Here is a 17531-nt window from a genome sequence, read left to right as displayed (position 1 = left end):
CTGGGAAGAAGTCCGAATAAGAGGGCGGGGGAGGGGAGGAAGCCCTATAAGAAACTGGGAGGAGATGAAGTACAAGTTGACAAGTGATAGGTGAAGCCAGCTGTGGGGGTAGGTGGGTGGCTGGGAGGAGGGGTGAAGTGGGAAGCTGAGAGGTGATGGGAGGAAGGAGGAATCTGATCGGGAAGGAGAGTGGCCCGGAAGGAGGAAGGGCACCAGAGAGAGGTGATAAGCAAGTGAGGAGAAATGAAGAGGTGAGGCGGAGCTGGAATGGAGGAGAGCAGTGGGAGGGGGAGAAATTGCCAGGTTAGGAAAATCGATATTAACGAGTAGTTGTTTGGGTAGGAATGCAATAAAAGGATTCGGACCTAATGCGGGCAAAGGCGTTAACGTAAGGACGAGATGGGCTGAATGGCCTGTATCTGTGCTGTAAAACTGTGACTCCCAGAACTGCCGTCGCTGTCTTTCATCTCCAAGCCTTTTATTTGTATCACAAACATGCAAAAGTTTATTCACACAAAAAATGGTACAATAATCAGGGGTTCACAAAACTATTAACGATTTCAAATTAAACTACTATTATCTGCAGAACATTCATCAACAAAATCTCATGCGGGGTCCACCGTTCGCGGAGATCGCATGCTCCTTCTCCAAGAGCACCCAGGCACGAACGCACACCCCGAAAAGGGGCAGGCTGGAGGTCAGAGCACTCGACTGCTCAACCGCTTGATCCCGCTAATGCCCATCTTCGATAGGACCAGGAGCGACCGACTAGGAGAACCCCGTCCCCTGTACTGGGTGACCATAGGTCAGGAGCGTGGAGGTAAACTGCAGCCAGAACTTGAGAAGCAGCCCCTTAAGAAAGTCAACCAGGGGCTTCAACCTCTCACGTTAGGTTTGTACAAGATACAGCGTCTTGTCCGGGCTATAGAACGGACAGGTGGACGGGGTGTCAGCGATCCGGCTCCTTGTACCCCAGGTCCCCAGTGTGTAGGACAAAGCACAGACGCAAGAGATTCTGCAGATGGTGGAAATCTAGAGCAACACACACACACAAACAAAATGCTGAAAGAACTCAGCAGGTCAGGTAGCATCGATGGAAATGAATAAAGTGCGCCGAGACCCTTCTTCAGGAGAAACCATCCAACCCTTCTTCAGGAGAAACGGCGCACTGGCACAGCTGTGGCGTCCAGAAGCGTGCAAAATCACTGTGCCCCTCCGGGTCCTGTAATTCTGTCTGACGCAGAGGGACTTGGCCAAAGGGAGGTTCGAGAGTTAGGGTTAATTTGCGCAGCAGATCGGATGGGCTTCGATCTCGCCAGTGTCAGCGAGTAGAGCGAGAGAGGCCTTTTATAGAAAACTCGTCTCCACTCACCGCGCAGTAAGCACGGTCCACATTGTGGACTCTTACAACCTGCTGCCAAACGAAAGCCTCTTAACCCTCTTAAGAATACTACAACGAGGGTCAGCTTTGGATGGGGAACGGGGAGAGGACCCCAAACCCTCTGAGCTGCTGTTTGTTTAAGGGGAAGCCCTGTGTTTACTCGGCCAATTAATTGCACGGGGCGGCATTCTCTCTCTCTCTCTCTCACACACACACATATGACATCTCCCCAACTCCTGCGCACAGTTGTACGCAGAAACGCGAGGGGTGGTGGATTAAGTATCTTGGCCAGCAGGGCTTCGGAGGGAGTTTTAGAGCTTCTCTCTTGCTCTTTCTCGTACACTCCACCACACCCTCTGTTGCTGGCGGACCTGAGCATAAGCCGGTCTCGCTCTAACTCCCTTCTGTGGCAATTGAAGCCGGGCCAAGAATCCGAGAGAATATGCGAGGAGACGCAGCGAGCGAAAGCAGAGTCTTGTCCAACTGCCGGCAGCTCGCGTTTGTTGCAGGTAACAGAGAGAGAGAGCTGGGGAGGGGGCAGCTAGGAAGGGTGAGAGAAAGAAGATGGGTGGGGGGGACACACACCAAAAGCACTCTTGTACCTGTTCAGCTGTGAACAAAAGGTTGGTTTTTAAAGTGAATTCCAGAATCTGTTGCTACGCGGAGAGTGAACTAGTTTTCCAAAGTCAATCTGCGTGTGCGTGTGTGTATGTTTGTCTGTCTGTGTGATATGCGGTGTGTGTGTGTCTGTCTGTCTGTATGTGATAATAGATCCGTGGGTAGGTGTCTATTTGTGCATCTGCGTGTCTGTGCTTCAGAGTGTGGGTATGGGGCGTTTGTGTGCCTGGACGTGTGCGGTTATTTATGTGTGTGAGGGATGTATGCCAATGTGGATATGTGTGTGTGTGTGTGTGTAGCTATTTATATTTGGTTATATATGAGCGCCTTTGTGTGGGGATGTGGTGTGTATGTGTGTGCAAAAATGTCTGAATATGTAGGTTTGTGTCTGTGTGTCGGGGTATGATTGTGTGTCAACGTGGGTATGTAATGTGCGTGTGTTCACCCAAGTCCTGATAAAATTGAACAGGTTGGATTTTAGTTTGCAGAAGGAAACATTTATTTCTCCCTCCCCCACTAGTTTCTCGGGTCGGGTGCGAGAGGCCGGGGCGGCGGGTAAGAGCACCTGTGACCGCTCCATCACCTGGGGCTTCTCTCTCACTTTCGCCTCACTTTCCCTCTGCAGATCTGAGCCGGGTCGCAGTGTGACGCCGCGGTGAGACCGACCATGAAACTTCTGTGGAACTGCCTCTTGCTGCAGCTGCTCTCAGTGGAAGGGTTCGGATTCCGGGCCAGGACAGTCAGCGGCAACCCAAGGCTGAAGCTATCGTACAACGGTGGGTCATCTTCCTGAGCGCGCCTGGCAAATTCATTAGCGAATCTATTAAGTGACAGCCTGGGTTATTTATTGCGGTTCTGCCTTAATCTCATTAACTCATTCAGCTCCGTGTATACAGTACTGAGAGGGGCGCTGGCTGTCGGTACATCAGGGAGTTTATCCATTTTGCGTTAAGGATCCGGCAAAGACTTGCATTTACGTAGTGCCCAGGGCTCCAAGGACTTGTAGCGCAAATAGCGATGTGACGTTGGCCCTACTAATCTATTTTGATCTATTTCAGGAAAATTATTTTTTGCAATCTACTGTTTTTCTCTCTGTGTCTTGCTGAGTGTTTTCAGCAGTTTCTGGCTCTGTTGTCTCTAAGCTAAAAGTGAGCGTATTATCAAAGTTGCCATGCGCTACCTTGAGATTCATTTTCTTCCAGGCATTTACAGGAATCTCGTGGTCGAATATGGTTATGTCTATGTACTTTGATAATAAAATCACTTTGAAAGATATCCCTTCTGATTCTTCTTCACTGGTGGATACAAACCTAGCCTGAGACATCTTCTCTCCCGCGGCCAACATACTGGTGCGGTTACAAAGAAGGCACAACGGTGGCTTTATTTCATCAGCAGCTTAAGAAGAATTGCTATGTCACCAAAGGGTACAAATACAAATACTTTAATAATCATTCAATCCTAATAATAATAGTCGTACAATCATCACAGTCAAATTTGTTTCTGCGCTTCACGCTCCCTCAAGTACAAATAGAAGTAAATATAATAAAAAATTAAATTATAAATCATAATTAGAACATAGAAAAGGGAAAGTTAAGGTAGTGCAAGTCAGGTCCATATATTTGGAAGGTACGGCCCAGATCCGGGTCAGGATCCATTCAGCAGTCTTATCACAGTTGGAAAGAACTATTCCCAAATCTGGCCGTACGTATCTTCATGCTCCTGAACCTTCTCCCGGAGGGAAATGGGGAAAAAAAGTGTGTTGGCTGGGTGGGACTTATCCTTGACTATCCTGGCAGCACTGCTCCGACAGTGTGCGGTGTAAAGTGAGTCCGAGGATGGAAGATTGGTTTGTGTGATGTGCTGGGCTAGGTTCATGAGCTTCTGCAGCTTCTTCCGGTCTTGGACAGGACAACTTTCATACCAGGTTGTGATGCACCCTAGAAGAATGCTTTCTACGGTGCACCTATAAAAATTAGTGAGGGTTTTAGGGGACAGGCCAAATTTCTTCAGCTTTCTCAAGAAGTAAAGACATTGGTGGGCCTTCTTGGAAGTGGACTCTGCTTGGTTAGACCAAGTCAGGTCATTTGTGATATTCACCCCAAGGAACTTAAAGCTTTTGACCTGTTCCATCTGCGCACCACCGATGTAGATGGGGTTGTGCGGTCCGCTACTCCTTCTGAAATCAACAACCAATACCTTCCTCTTGCTGATGTTGAGGGATAGGTTATTGTCTTTGCACCATGCCACCAGGTTCTTAATTTCACCTCTGTACTCAGACTCATCATTACCTAAGATGCGGCCTACAATTGTGGTGTCATCAGCAAACTTATATATTGAGTTGTAGATGGTTCGCATTCTGCATGGAGGTCAATGACCAGTGGTGTTCCATAGCGATCTGTTCTGGGATTCCTCTTCTTTGTGATTTTTATAAATGACCTGGATGAGAAAGTAGAAGGGTGGGTTAGTAAGTTTGCTGACGACACAAAGGTTGGGGGTGTTGTGGATAGTGTGGAGGGCTGTCAGAGGTTACAGCGGGACATCGAAAGGATGCAGAACTGGGCTGAGAAGTGGCAGATGGACTTCAACCCAGATGTGTGAAGTGGTTCATTTTGGAAGGTCCAATTTGAAGACAGAATATAATATAAATGGTAAGACTCTTGGCAGTGTGGAGGATCTGAGAGATCTTGGGGTCAGTGTAGATTGGACACTCAAAGCTGCTGTGCAGTGTTGCTAAGAAAGTGTATGGTGTGTTGGCATTCATCAACTGTGGGACTGAGTTCAAGAGCCATAAGTAATGTTACAGCTATACAAGACCTTGGTCAGACCCCACTTGGAGTACTGTGCTCAGTTCTGGTCACCTCACTACAGGAAGGATGTGGATATTATAGAGAGAGTGCAGAGGAGATTTACAAGGATGTTACTTGGATTGGAGGGCGTACCTTATGAGAATAGGTTGAGTGGACTCGGCCTTTTCTCCTTGGAGTGACAGAAGATGAGAGCTGACCTGACAGAGATGTATAAGATAATGAGGCATTGATAGTGTGGATAGTCAGAGGCTTTTTCCCAGGGCTGAAATGGCTAACACAAAGGGGCATAGTTTTAAGGTACTTGGAAATAGGTACCAAGGGGATGTCAGGGTTAAGTTTTTTTATACAGAGAGTGGTGGGTGTGTGGAATGTACTGCTGCTGGCGGTGGTGGAAGTGGAGACAACAGGGTCTTTTAAGAGCCTCTTAGATAAGTACATGGAGCTTAGCAAAATAGAGGGCTATGCACTAATGAAATTCTAGGCAGTTTCTAGAGTAGGTTACATGGTTGGCACAACATTTTGGGCTGAAGGGCCTGTAATGAGCTGTACATTTCTATGTTCGAAAGACACTCGCAAATTTCTACCATTGTACAGTGGAGGGCATTGTAACTGGCTGCATCACTGTCTGGTATGGTGGGGGTGTGGGTGGAGTGCTGCATAGGATTGAAATAAGCTGCAGCAAGTTGTGAACTCAACTCCATCGTGGGTCCGAGCCTTCCCAGGACGTCTTCAAAAAGCAATGCCTCAAAAAGGTGGCATCCATTGTTAAGGACCCCCATCACCCAGCACAAGACCACTTCTCATTGCTAGCATCAGGAAGGAAGTACAGAAGCCTGACGGTACACACCCAACAACTCAGGAATAGCTTCTTCCCCTCTGCCATCAGATTTCTGAATGGACATTCAACCTATGAAAGCTATGTCACTATTTTTCCTGTTTCTTCTCTTTTTGCGCTACCTATTTAATTTAACTTTTAAAATATATACTTCTGTCGGTAATTTACAGTTTTCATTATTATGTATTGTAGTGTACTGCTGCCACATAACAATAAATTTCACGACGTATGCAGATGGTATTAAACCTTATTCTGATTCTGACCCTTTCCTCATTGGATACCCTGTCCATTCTGACTGTCCAATCTTCTTGCCATGTATTAATACTTTCCTAAGTAAGAAGAGCAAAGTTTTACCCAGCGGAAGACATGGTCTCACCTACATAAATGGAAAATGTTCGAAAGGTCTCGGCCCATAACATCGACTGTTTATTCCTCTCCATAGATGCTGCCTGGCCTGCTGATTTCCTTTAGTGCTTTGTATGTTTTCCTGCTTTGCCCAGCTTTGGAGAAAGACCATACATCTGAAATTTTCTTCTGTTCATTGTTGTTACCTGACTGGCTGAGTAATTCCAACCTTCTGTGCTCTTGTATTTGTTTTAATGACATTAATGGAGAAGCAAATGTTGGTTGGATAGGGGAGCAAAAACAACCAAATTGCTGGAGGAATTGCTGGGTCAGGTAGCATCTGTGGAAGCAGAAGGGTGGGCGATGTTTTTTGTGGAATCCCTGCATTAGGATTGAGTGTGTGGAGGGGAGATGGTGCGAAGGAGGGGTGAGGAGGGAGGCTAGTAGGTGATAGCTGGAACTAGGTTAGGAGAGGGATGATGGATGATGGATGGATGGAACTATTTGGGTCATTCTCCCAATATCCCTGATCACCTTGCTAAGATACAACCTTTATAAGTGTTATAATTGGTTTATTCCTAGGTATAGTGAAAACCCTTGTTTTGAATGCCATTAGCACAGATCATTTCATCACATCAATTCATCAAGGTAGAATAAAGAAAAAGAAACAACAGAATTCAGATCATAGTGCAGTGCAGGGAAGCAATTAGCTATAAGGTCATGGCAAGGTGGATTATGAGGTCAAGAATCCATCTTGTATCAGGGGTCCATCAATAGCCTTATATGAGCCGGACAGAGCTGTCCTTGGCCAGGTGGCACGTGCTTTCTGCCTGAAGGGACTGGGAAGAAGAGTGAAAGTCCAGGGTAGGTGGGATCTTTGATTATGTTGGCTGCTTTACTGAGGCAGTGAGTAGCGCATTTTTGCATTTTGAAATTCACTGCCATTAACCTTCTAAAACTATTTCAAAAGCATTGCACAGCTTTACTGAGGATGATTTTTTTTTACCTTTTGTGTTTCCTGCTTCTGATGCCTTTTATGTCTCAAGGTGAGAGCAGATGTTCACCTGAAGTGTGTGGTTGAGGTCTGGGGTAGATGCTAAAGAGAGGCGGTTTGGTTGATAGAGTTGGTTCTGTGAGCAAGCGTAGTGTGCTCATGGAACTGGAAACCCCGGGCTGTTTTGTGATCTTCTCCAGTTCTCCTGCTTTGTGCTGCTTTAAGGGCCTGGGGTGGGGATGCAGAGGGAATGGAGGGGAAGCATTTGGCCACCAGTATGAGGTGCAATGTTTCTGAGGGGCAGGACCTCTACTGATATGCAACTCATTTGTAATGTTTTCTTCCTGTCCTTAACTTTAAGTGTTCCTTTTAAGAAACATGACCTGCCGTCAGATCATGTGATACCAACATCATCAATACTCTTCAGAGATTGCCTGACTGGCGTCTGTGGTCGCATAGCCAGGACTTATCATGTACACCAGATGGTCATACAACCATCTACCACCTGCTCCCATGGCTTCATGTGGCCATGATTTGGGGGCTAAGCAGGTGCTACACCTTGTCCAGTGGTGACCTGGCTAGCGGAGGAAATGAGCACCTTACACCCCCTTGTGATATATCTCCACCCCGCTACCCTTAATATATTGGAACAGAATTAGGCCATTCAGCCCATCGAATCAGTTCTCTTATTCAATCCTGACATTTTTTCAACACCATTCTGTTTCCTTCTTCCTTTAACCTCCTTACCAATCAAATCTCTGTCTTAAATGCATACAGTGACTTGGTCTACACAGCCCACTATGGAAACTATTAAGGGATTAAAAGATTAAGGATGCTAGGGCTTTATTCTTTGGAGAGAAGGAGGATGAGTGGAGACATGATAAAGGTGTACAAGATACTAAGAGGAATAGATAGAGTGGACAGCCAGCGCCTCTTCCCCAGGGCACCACTGCTCAATACAAGAGGACATGGCTTTAAGGTAAGGGGAGGGAAGTTCAAAGGGGATATCAGAGGAAGGTTTTTTACTCAGAGAGTGTTTGGTGCATGGAATGCACTGCCTGACTCAGTGGTGGAGGCAGGTACACTAGTGAAATTTAAGAGACTACAAGACAGGTATATGGAGGAATTTAAGGTGGAGGGTTATTATGGGAGGCAGGGTTTAAGGGTCGGCACAACATTGTGGGCCGAAGGGCCTGTACTGTGCTGCATTGTTCTACGTTCTATATGAAACAAATCCAACAGAAATACCTCCTCATCCCAGTTCTAAAGGGCCATCCCTTTATTCTGAGGCTGTGCCCCTAACCTTATAGATTATCCTAATTACTGAACCGCCATCTCCCCCTTCACCCTATCTAGGTCTCTCAGTATCTAATAGGTTTCGATGAGATTCCCCTCTCATCCTTTTGAATTCCATTGAAGTACAGATCCAGAGTCATCAAACATTCTTCATACGTTAAGACTTTCATTCCTGCGAGCATTCTGAATGTCACTGTAATAGGTGCTTCAGGGGCTTCACTCTGTGTCACTGGGATCTGGGGGTACCAGATCTCTGGGTCACCTCAAGTCACCAGGATCCTGATTAAAATACACCTCTGCAACCCAGAGATCATTGGCTGGCTAATTGACAACCAAATCAAACTTCAAAGTTCAAAGTAAATATATAAACCATATAGTGCCTATAAAAAGTATTTACCCCCCTTTGAAGTTTTCACAGTTTATTGTTTTACAACATTGAATTACAGTAGATTTAATTTGGCTTTTTTGACTCTGAAAAAGACTCTTGTGTGTGAAAGTGAAAACAGATCTCTACAAAGTGATCTAATTTAATTACAAATATAAAACACAAAATAATTGATTGCATAAGTATACACCCCCTTCAAGTCAGTATTTAGCAGATGCACCTTTGGCAGCAATTACAGCCTTGAGTCTGTGTGGATATGTCTCTATCAGCTTTGCACATCTGGACACTGCAATTTTTCCCCATTCTTCTTGACAAAACTGCTTAAACTTTGTTGGATTGTATGGGGATTGTGAATGAAAAACCCTTTTTCAAGTCTAGCCGCAAATTCTGACTTGGCCACTCCAAGTCATTAACTTTGTTGTTTTTAAGACATTCCTGTGTAGCTTTGGCCTTATGCTTGTGGTCATTGTCTTGCTGGAAAACTAATCTTCTCCCAAGTCGCAGTTCTCTTGCAGACTGCATCAGGTTTTCCTCCAGGATTTCCCTGTATTTTGCTGCATTAATTTTGCCCTCTACCTTCACAAGCCTTCCAGGGCCTGCTGCAGGGAAGCATCCCCACAGCATGATGCAACTTCCTCCTTGCTTCATGGTAGGAATGGTGTGTTTTTTTGATGATGCCAAACATAGCGTTTAGTCTGATGGCCAAAAAGCTCAATTTTGATTTCACCAGACCATAGAACCTTCTTACAGCTGACTTCAGACACTAGACTCTATAGCACAGTACAGGTCCTTCAGCCCTCCATGTTGTGCCAACCCATATATTCCTTAAAAAAAGTACTAAACCCACATTACCCAGTAACCCTCTATTTTTCTTTCATTCATGTGCCTGTCCAAGAGGCTCTTAAATACTCCTAATGTTTTACCCTCCACCACCATCCCTGGCAAGTCATTCCAGGCACCCACAACCCTCTGTAAAAAAAAAACAACAAACAAACAAATTTACCCCTGATGACTCCCCTAAACTTCCCTCCCTTAACCTTGTACATATGCCCTTTGGTGTTTGCTGTTGGTGCCCTGGGAAACCCTATCTATGGAAACTTATCCACCCTATCTATGCCTCTCAGAATCTTGTAGACCTCTATCAAGTCCCCTCTCATTCTTCTACGCTCCAAAGAGAAAAGTCCCAGCTCTGTTAACCTTGTGTAACTCCCTGGGTCGCCTCAGGCTCGCTCAGCTCGTTCTCGTCTAGGGGGAGCAGCCTTCGGCCCCGCCAAACTGGGTAATCAGTTGGTGTGGATGCTGTGTGATGTCCCCGCCTCGCCCAAAAACAGACAGTACACCATATGCGATTAAATGAGTACAATTTATAAAGGTTACTATAACTAAGTGATTAATAGCGATACAGTATATATGAAGAGAAAATTAAAGAAAAGGCGCCAAACTTATCAAAGTCCAAACCACTTGGTGCACAGCCGTTGGAGCTCAATTACTGAAGTCTTCTGGCCACCATTCGATCCCCTCCGAACTCCTCGACTCGCAGCTCAGGACCCTCCGAACTCCTCGACTCTCCAAACAGCTCAGGACCCTCCGAACTCCTCGACTCTCCAAACAGCTCAGGACCCTCCGAGTGGTCAATCAAGCACATCTAGCTTCATCCCCCCCCCCCCCCCCCGGAGAATCTCCCGGCCTCGGACCCCCCTTTGGGGTCCGATCCTCGCCCAGCTTAGAGCATTGCGTCCTCTCTCTCGACCCCCTCGCGCCGATCTGCCCAAAAGCCCGTCAACAAAAGCTTACAGACTCAGAAGAAAGAACATTAATCCCCATTTGGTTTACAAAGGAATACCATTCTCGTTATCAGTAAATTAGCATTCCTGCTAGTTAACAAAAGGAAACCCTTTCCCAACAGTAACAAAGAAAAAAAAAGAAACCCCCTTTACACATGCTTCATATGACTTGTTCTCCAAACCAGGCAACACCTTGGTAAATCTCCTCTGCACCCTCTCCATAGCTTCCACATCCTTCCTATAATGAGGTGATCAGAACTGAACACAATACTCTAAGTGTGGTCTCACCAGAGATTTGTAGAATGCAACATGATCTCTCTACACTTGAACTCAATCCCCATGTTAATGAAGCCTAGCATCCCATAGGCCTTCTTAACTATCCTATCAACCTGTGCAGTGAGTGACCTTGAGGGATGTATGGATTTGAACCCCAAGGTCCCTCTGTTGATCCACACTCTTAAGTAACTGACCATTAACCCTGTACTCAGCCTTCTGGTTTGACCTTCCAAAATGCATCATCTGGTACCCCAGATCCCAGTGACACAGAGTAAAGCCCCCGAAGCACCTATTACAGTGACATTCAGAATGTTCGCAGGAATGAAAGTCTTAACGTATGAAGAATGTTTGATGACTCTGGACCTGTACTTCAACGGAATTCAAAAGGATGAGAGGGGAATCTCATTGAAAACTATCATTGGATACCAGAAGACCTAGCTAGTGTGAAGGTGGAGATGGCAGTTCAATAATTAGGATAATCTATAAGAGATAAGGGTTTGAGAGTGGCCCTTCTACGTCAAGAGAAAGAGTGTGATCAGCTTAAACCTAACAGTATCACAAAATGGGTTTGTGACATTAGCACAACTGGACATTGTATTCAACAGAAAAAGAGATTCTGCAGATGCTGGACATCCAAAGTAACACACACAAAATGCTGGAGGAATCCAGCAGGTCAGGCAGCACCTATAGAAATGAATAAACAGTGAAGATTTTGGGCCAAGACCCTTCATTAGGACTGGAAAGGAAGGGGGTAAAAGCCAGAATAGGGGAAGAGAAACAAGCTGGCAGGAAATAGGTAAGACCAGGAGAGGGGGTGAAGATGAAGTGGGAAGCTGGGAGTTGATAGGTGGAAAAGGTAAAGGGTTGAAGAAGTTGCATTTTTAATGTCTTGACCTTTTTGTTGCTCCATTTAACAAGAGTTGAATGAGAATGGGGGAGAGACACTACTCTGCCAAGAGTTGCGATTAAATTCCAGCCAAAATTGTCACAAGCCCAGATGTCAATCACACTTGCCACGTGGTGGGAGGGTTTGATATTACAATACTTGTTTCCTGACTGCAAAGGAATCCCTGAAATTGGCATCCAGCTTTTGTGCAGGGTCCAAAAATGTACCGTGGAGAGCACTCTAACTGGTTGCATCACTGTCTGATATGGAGAGGCCACTATGCAAGTTCAGAAAAGCTGCAGAGTTGCAAACTCCATCATAGGCACTTGCCTCCTCAGCATTGACAACATCTCCATGCCTCAGAGAGTTGAAACCCATCATTAAGGACCTCCATCACACAGAACATGTTCTCTTCATAATACTACCATCAAAGAGGAGGTACAGGAGCCTTGAGAAACACATTGAAGATTTTAGGAACAGCTTCTTTCTCACTGCCATCAGATTTCTGAACAGACAATGAACCAAGCCATGAATGCTACCTCACTATTTTTGCACTTAATTAATTTAACTTTTAATATATGGTGGATTCTGGTTAATTGGGCCATTGGTTAATTTGGGGAGCTGCTTATTTGTGACAACTCTTAAAGAGCACAAACTAATCGAGAAAATAGCCAGAATTCTCTTTGTTTATTTGCATAGAACATAGAATAGTACAGCACAGCGTACAGGCCCTTTGGCCCACAATGTCATGCCAACCCTTAAAACCTGCCTCCCATATATCCCCCCACCTTAAATTCCACCATATACCTGTCTAGTGGTCTCTTAAATTTCACTAGTGTATCTGCGTCCACCACTGACTCCGGCAGTGCATTCCACGCACCAACCACGCTGAGTAAAAAACCTTCCTCTGATATCCCCCTTGAACTTTCCACCTCTTTACTTTAAAGCCATGTCCTCTTGTATTGAGCAGTGGTGCCCTGGGGAAGAGGCGCTGGCTGTCCATTCTATCTATTCCTCTTAATATCTTGTGGGCATGATATTTGGGTCGCTGTGCCGCTTAACTGAGGCAGGTGCTTGTTGCTGAACGGTTTCTATCTGGCATCTGTTTCATGCACCTATGAGACAGTTAGACTGTATACTGTGCCTAGAGCGATTAGTTTTTAAATAGCATCAGTTGCGTTTCTTTGTGTTCAACAAGCAATGATTTTTGTCACTGATAGTTGACAAGGAATAAGTACACAGACAATTCAGAACCGTTTTGCTCACTGCGGTTTCAAGCATTTAGACTTGGAGATGCCAGAAGCGAAAATGAAACGATTTGATTACTTCAACAAGTTAGGAACTATGTAGAATTTTAAGGGATTGAGAATTATCTTGAATGTTACAATAAAAATGAAGATTTGGATGACGCAGTCATCGATAACATTGTATGAAGGCCGTCCATTATCTGTACTAGGTGTCCGTGCCCACACTGATTTAGTTCATTGCTAATACTGGATGAATTCTTCCATTGAATCCTCTTAGGAACAAATACATAGTTTTATAATACTGTAGTACTATTGGCAGTGTTTTAATTTGTTCTGTATTTCAATTAAATACACAATTTGTTACTCAGTTCATCTTTTTAAAATTCTTTTTAAACCAGTTCATGGAACTTTGGTTAATTGGGGCAGCCACTTAATTGGACCAAAATGTACTGGTCCCAATTATTTCCAATTTACCAGAATCCACTGTATGTTTCTTATTATAGTTTATTGTATATTTTATGTATTAAACAATACTGCTGCTGCAAAACAAATTTCAGGCTATATGTCAATGATATTAAACCTGATTCTGGTTCTGATACTGAAATCAGAGTGTAGATGTTAGTGCTTCAGTGCAGGAAAAGAGACTGAGTGAAGTTAGATCAAAGGTGTATTTGGAATAATTCCCCAGTCCACCTTCTACACGAGGGGCGGAAATGAAGGGTGTTCAAGCAAACTTCTTTGGAATGCAGCAGGTTAGAATTTCCTGGGGGAGTTTCCACCATCTGTCTGTACACTGGGTGTGGTGTTGACTGAAGCTCGCAGGGAATGAATTCCCTCAGCTTAGAGGCACTCGGCACGCCATGTTAAAAGCACGACTGTTCTTTAAGTGAGGGCAACCCACCCCTATCGCTCAGTGGAGCTCCAGATGATACACTTAACTTACCTGTCCATTCAGTTGGTGGTTTGGTGTTGACCATGTTGCTTTGGCACTAAGACAGTACCAGTTTCACCATAAGACTATACGGCTCTAGAGCAGAAGAAGGCTATTCAGCCCATCATGTCTTCTCCCCGCCCATTCCATCATGGCTGATTTATTATCGCTCTCAACTCCCATTTTCTCCCCATGATCATTGATGCCCTTACTCATCAAAAACTTATCAACCTCTGCTTTGAATATACCCAAGACTTGGCTGTCTATGGCAATGAATTTCAGAGATTCACCACCCTCTGCCTATAGAAATCCCCCCCTCACCTCTGTGAAAGCTTCTTCTCTGCCCTCAGATTTCTGAACAGACAATGAACCAGCTCTTGAATACTACTTCACTATTTTTTCTATCTAGTTGCAATATTAATTTATCTTTTAAAATATATTTCTTGTGATCATTTATAGTATATTTTATGTATTGCACTGTACTGCTGCCACAAAACAAGTTTGACAATATACATTAGGAGTAATAAACAGGATTCTGTGGAACCAGTGATATGATTTGCTAGAATGGTGCATATATGATGGGCTGAATGGTCTTCTAGATGGTAACTATTCTATGAATCCACCTTGCACAGTACACCATGTGATGGCTTTGTTCACGTTTTGCTTCAGTTCACTGACGTTTTGACTAAGAGTGACAAAGTTTCATTTCCAGTACTGATCATGATTTTGAAGTCTCCCAAAGATGCTTTGTAGAAAATAAAACACTTTTAAAATGAGTCATTATAGTGTTAAATGTGGTAGCTAATTTGTAAATCACAAGCTGCCATAAACAGCAGGCATAGTATCATGGAAATAGTATGAGTATATGCTACCCATAATGCTCAGTACAGACTAGATGGGCCAAAGGGCCTATTTCTGTTCTGTAGTGCTCTATGTATAGTGGAATTAATTTGGAAAATGTGTAGCTCAGGTGGTTGATTGAAGTTGTTCTCCGATCTTGGCAATTTACTTGCTAATGTCGGAGGACAGCTCAAGCCAACCATCTCTGTACTAATTCCATTTACCAGCACCTGGTCTGGAGCTTTCTGTGCCTTGGTGATTCAGGTGTTCCAGGTTTCCATTGTGATTTAAGCAAAGAAATCCTTCCTCAAATCCTGTTTCAATCTCCTACCACTTACCAGTGATTATACGGACCTTTGCTAGGTTGAGTCTTACTCATGCACCTCATGATATTCCATGCTCAGAGTCATAGAATTGTATAGAAAATAAACAAGTCCTTTGGCCCATCAGGTCCCTGCTGGTCCTTTCCCCAACTACATGGGTTTCTATTTACCCACATTAGATCCATCTCCTTCTACACTGCGCCCACATTATTAGGTTCCTCCTGCACCTAATAAAGTGGCCACTGAGCATAGGTTCCTGGTCTTCTGCTGATGTAGCCCACCCACTTCAAGTTTTGATGTGTTGTGAATTCAGAGATGATCTTCTACACACCAATGTTGTAACATGGTTACTTGAGTTACTGTCATCTTCCTGCCACCTTGAACCAGTCTGGGCATTCTCCTATCAGCTCTCTCATTCACAAGGCTTTTTCACCCACAAAATTGCCACTCACTAGATGCTTTTTGATTTTCGCACCATTCAATGTAAACTCTATTGACCATTGTGTGTGAAAATCCTAGGAAATCAGCAGTTTCTGAGATACTCAAACCACCCTGTCTGGCACCAACAATCGTTCCACGGTCAAGGTCACCTAGATCAAATTTCATCCCAATTCTGATGTTTGGTCTGAACAACAACTGAACCTCTTGACCATGTCTGCATGCTTTTATGCATTGAGTTGCTGCCACATGACTGGCTGATTAGATATTTGCATTAATGAGCAGAAGTACCTTAAAAAAAAGTGGCCGCTGAGTGTATGCTTTTCTATTTAACTGTCTGTCTAAATGCCTGTTAAACATCACACTTATCTCTGATTCCCCCACTTCTGCAGGCAGCACATTCCATCAATCAGTCTCTGATTAAAAGAAACTTGCCCTCTTAGATTCCAGCTTTAAAATCAATCCCTATTCATTTTAATAATTTTGCCCTCTGACTATCCACTCAATATGAGTCTCTCATAATCACGTATTATTCTATCAGACTTCATCTGATAGAAAAATTTGTGTGATGTTTGTTGACAGCATGTGGCTGGGGAGAATTGTCCTTGCTCTATAACAGAGTGTCCCTGCAGTCTTTGCTGCCCATCGGGGATAGGAGAAGAGGCCTTGATTTAAGCTAAGATATAGCTCTTCCAACAGAGAAGCCATATGTGGAATTAGAACCAGAATAAGGTTTATTATTACTGACGTATTAAGAAATTTGTCATTTTGTGGCAGCAGTACAGTACAAGACATTAACATTTCATATAAGTTAAGATAAAAAATGCAGAAGAAGAATAGTGAGGTCATGTTAATGGACCGTTCAGGAACATGATGATATTACAATAAGATCATTGGGTGTGCACCTTCAGGCTCTTGTACCACCCTCCTGATGGTGCTGATGAGAAGAGGATCCTTAAAAATGCACACTAACTTCTTGAGCCATCGCCTTTGAAGATGTCCTTAGTGGTGTTTGCGGGGGGGGGGGGGGGAGGGGGCGGGGATTGTGCTATTGATGGACTTGGCTGAGTCGACATCCCTCTGCAGCACCTTTTGATGTGGCACACCAGACAGGTGGTGTTGTAATCAGTCGGAATGGTCTCCACAGTACATCTGTAGCAATTTGTGAGAGTCCTTGGTGACATATCAAATCTTTTCAGACTCTTAATGAAGTACAGCCACTGGAATGCATCAATGTATTTGGCCCAGGATAGATTCTCTGAGGTATTGACGCCCAGGACCTTGAAGCTGCTCATCCCTTTACAGTGCTGACCCCTCTGATGATTGGTATGTGCGGCAAGATTGAGCTAGCTTTCAGTGCATGGGTCTCTGGTGTGGCACTCATATCCATGGTTTAGAAGACAAGAGAGCATACCAGTAAGCTGGTTACCACAGGGAAGCAATCTGAACTCTGCCCAATGTAGAGAAGCCAGAGCTACTTTAAATTCCCATCTCACCATTCACCTCCGACCCTCTCTTTAGTATGGTCACCCAACATTCATTGCTGCCGTTACCATGGCAACCACTTTCCTTTTCTTTTCCATTGTGGGCATTGGATGATCCCAGATGGTCAGCAGTAGCAAGACTGGAAATCTGACCCAGCGTCCTCTCAATTCCGGCCCCATCTGTGTTTGGGAGGTCATCTAGTGTTACAGAAAATCCCTGTTTCTCGCTCAAGCTGGCAGTTGGGTATTGGGGGATTTTGGCACCTTGGAAAATTTGTAACCGATATCTCGTCTCCCGTTACAGACAGGTGTAGTCGTAAACTGCAAGAACAAAGCATGAGGTGCGAAGGTGTACACGTGCTGTCTGAATTATAGAGTGTTGCATGGTTTTAAAGGGGTTCTGATGTTCTCAAACACAGCATTGCCAATTTTACATTCTGAGAAGGTATAAGGCAGCTGAAATTAATTATTAGGTTGTGTGTTGTTTGTGTTCCCACATGCTTACTGTGTCAAAGAAATATTTGGCTTGTGTAAACCTTCCTTACTATTTGATGAAAGCAATGGATTCCTTGAGGCATCAAAACACCTCCGTTTTAGTCTTTTATTCTGGGATATTATGCACTGTTGATCATGCCTTGTGGTGCATTGGGTGGCAACCTTG

General features: G+C 44.4%; 1 protein-coding gene across 6 annotated transcripts in view; it reads left to right on the top strand.

Moving 5' to 3' along the window:
* The window catches only part of sema3b (sema domain, immunoglobulin domain (Ig), short basic domain, secreted, (semaphorin) 3B), a 229612-nt gene that overhangs the window by 51557 nt on the left and 160524 nt on the right, over positions 1-17531 (top strand). For 4 of the 6 annotated variants that reach the window (XM_059944009.1, XM_059944014.1, XM_059944011.1 and 1 more), the window contains exon 2: positions 2625-2775. In XM_059944009.1, the coding sequence (XP_059799992.1) occupies positions 2667-2775 (109 nt within the window). In that variant the 5' untranslated portion in view covers positions 2625-2666. The other 2 variants (XM_059944008.1, XM_059944013.1) reach the window with 2 other exon arrangements.

The sequence above is a fragment of the Hypanus sabinus genome, chromosome 19 (assembly GCF_030144855.1).
Source record: "Hypanus sabinus isolate sHypSab1 chromosome 19, sHypSab1.hap1, whole genome shotgun sequence".
Taxonomy (NCBI): Eukaryota; Metazoa; Chordata; class Chondrichthyes; order Myliobatiformes; family Dasyatidae; genus Hypanus; species Hypanus sabinus.
The sequence above is the reverse complement of the archived record's forward strand: the minus strand, read 5'-3'. Positions and strand labels throughout refer to the sequence as shown.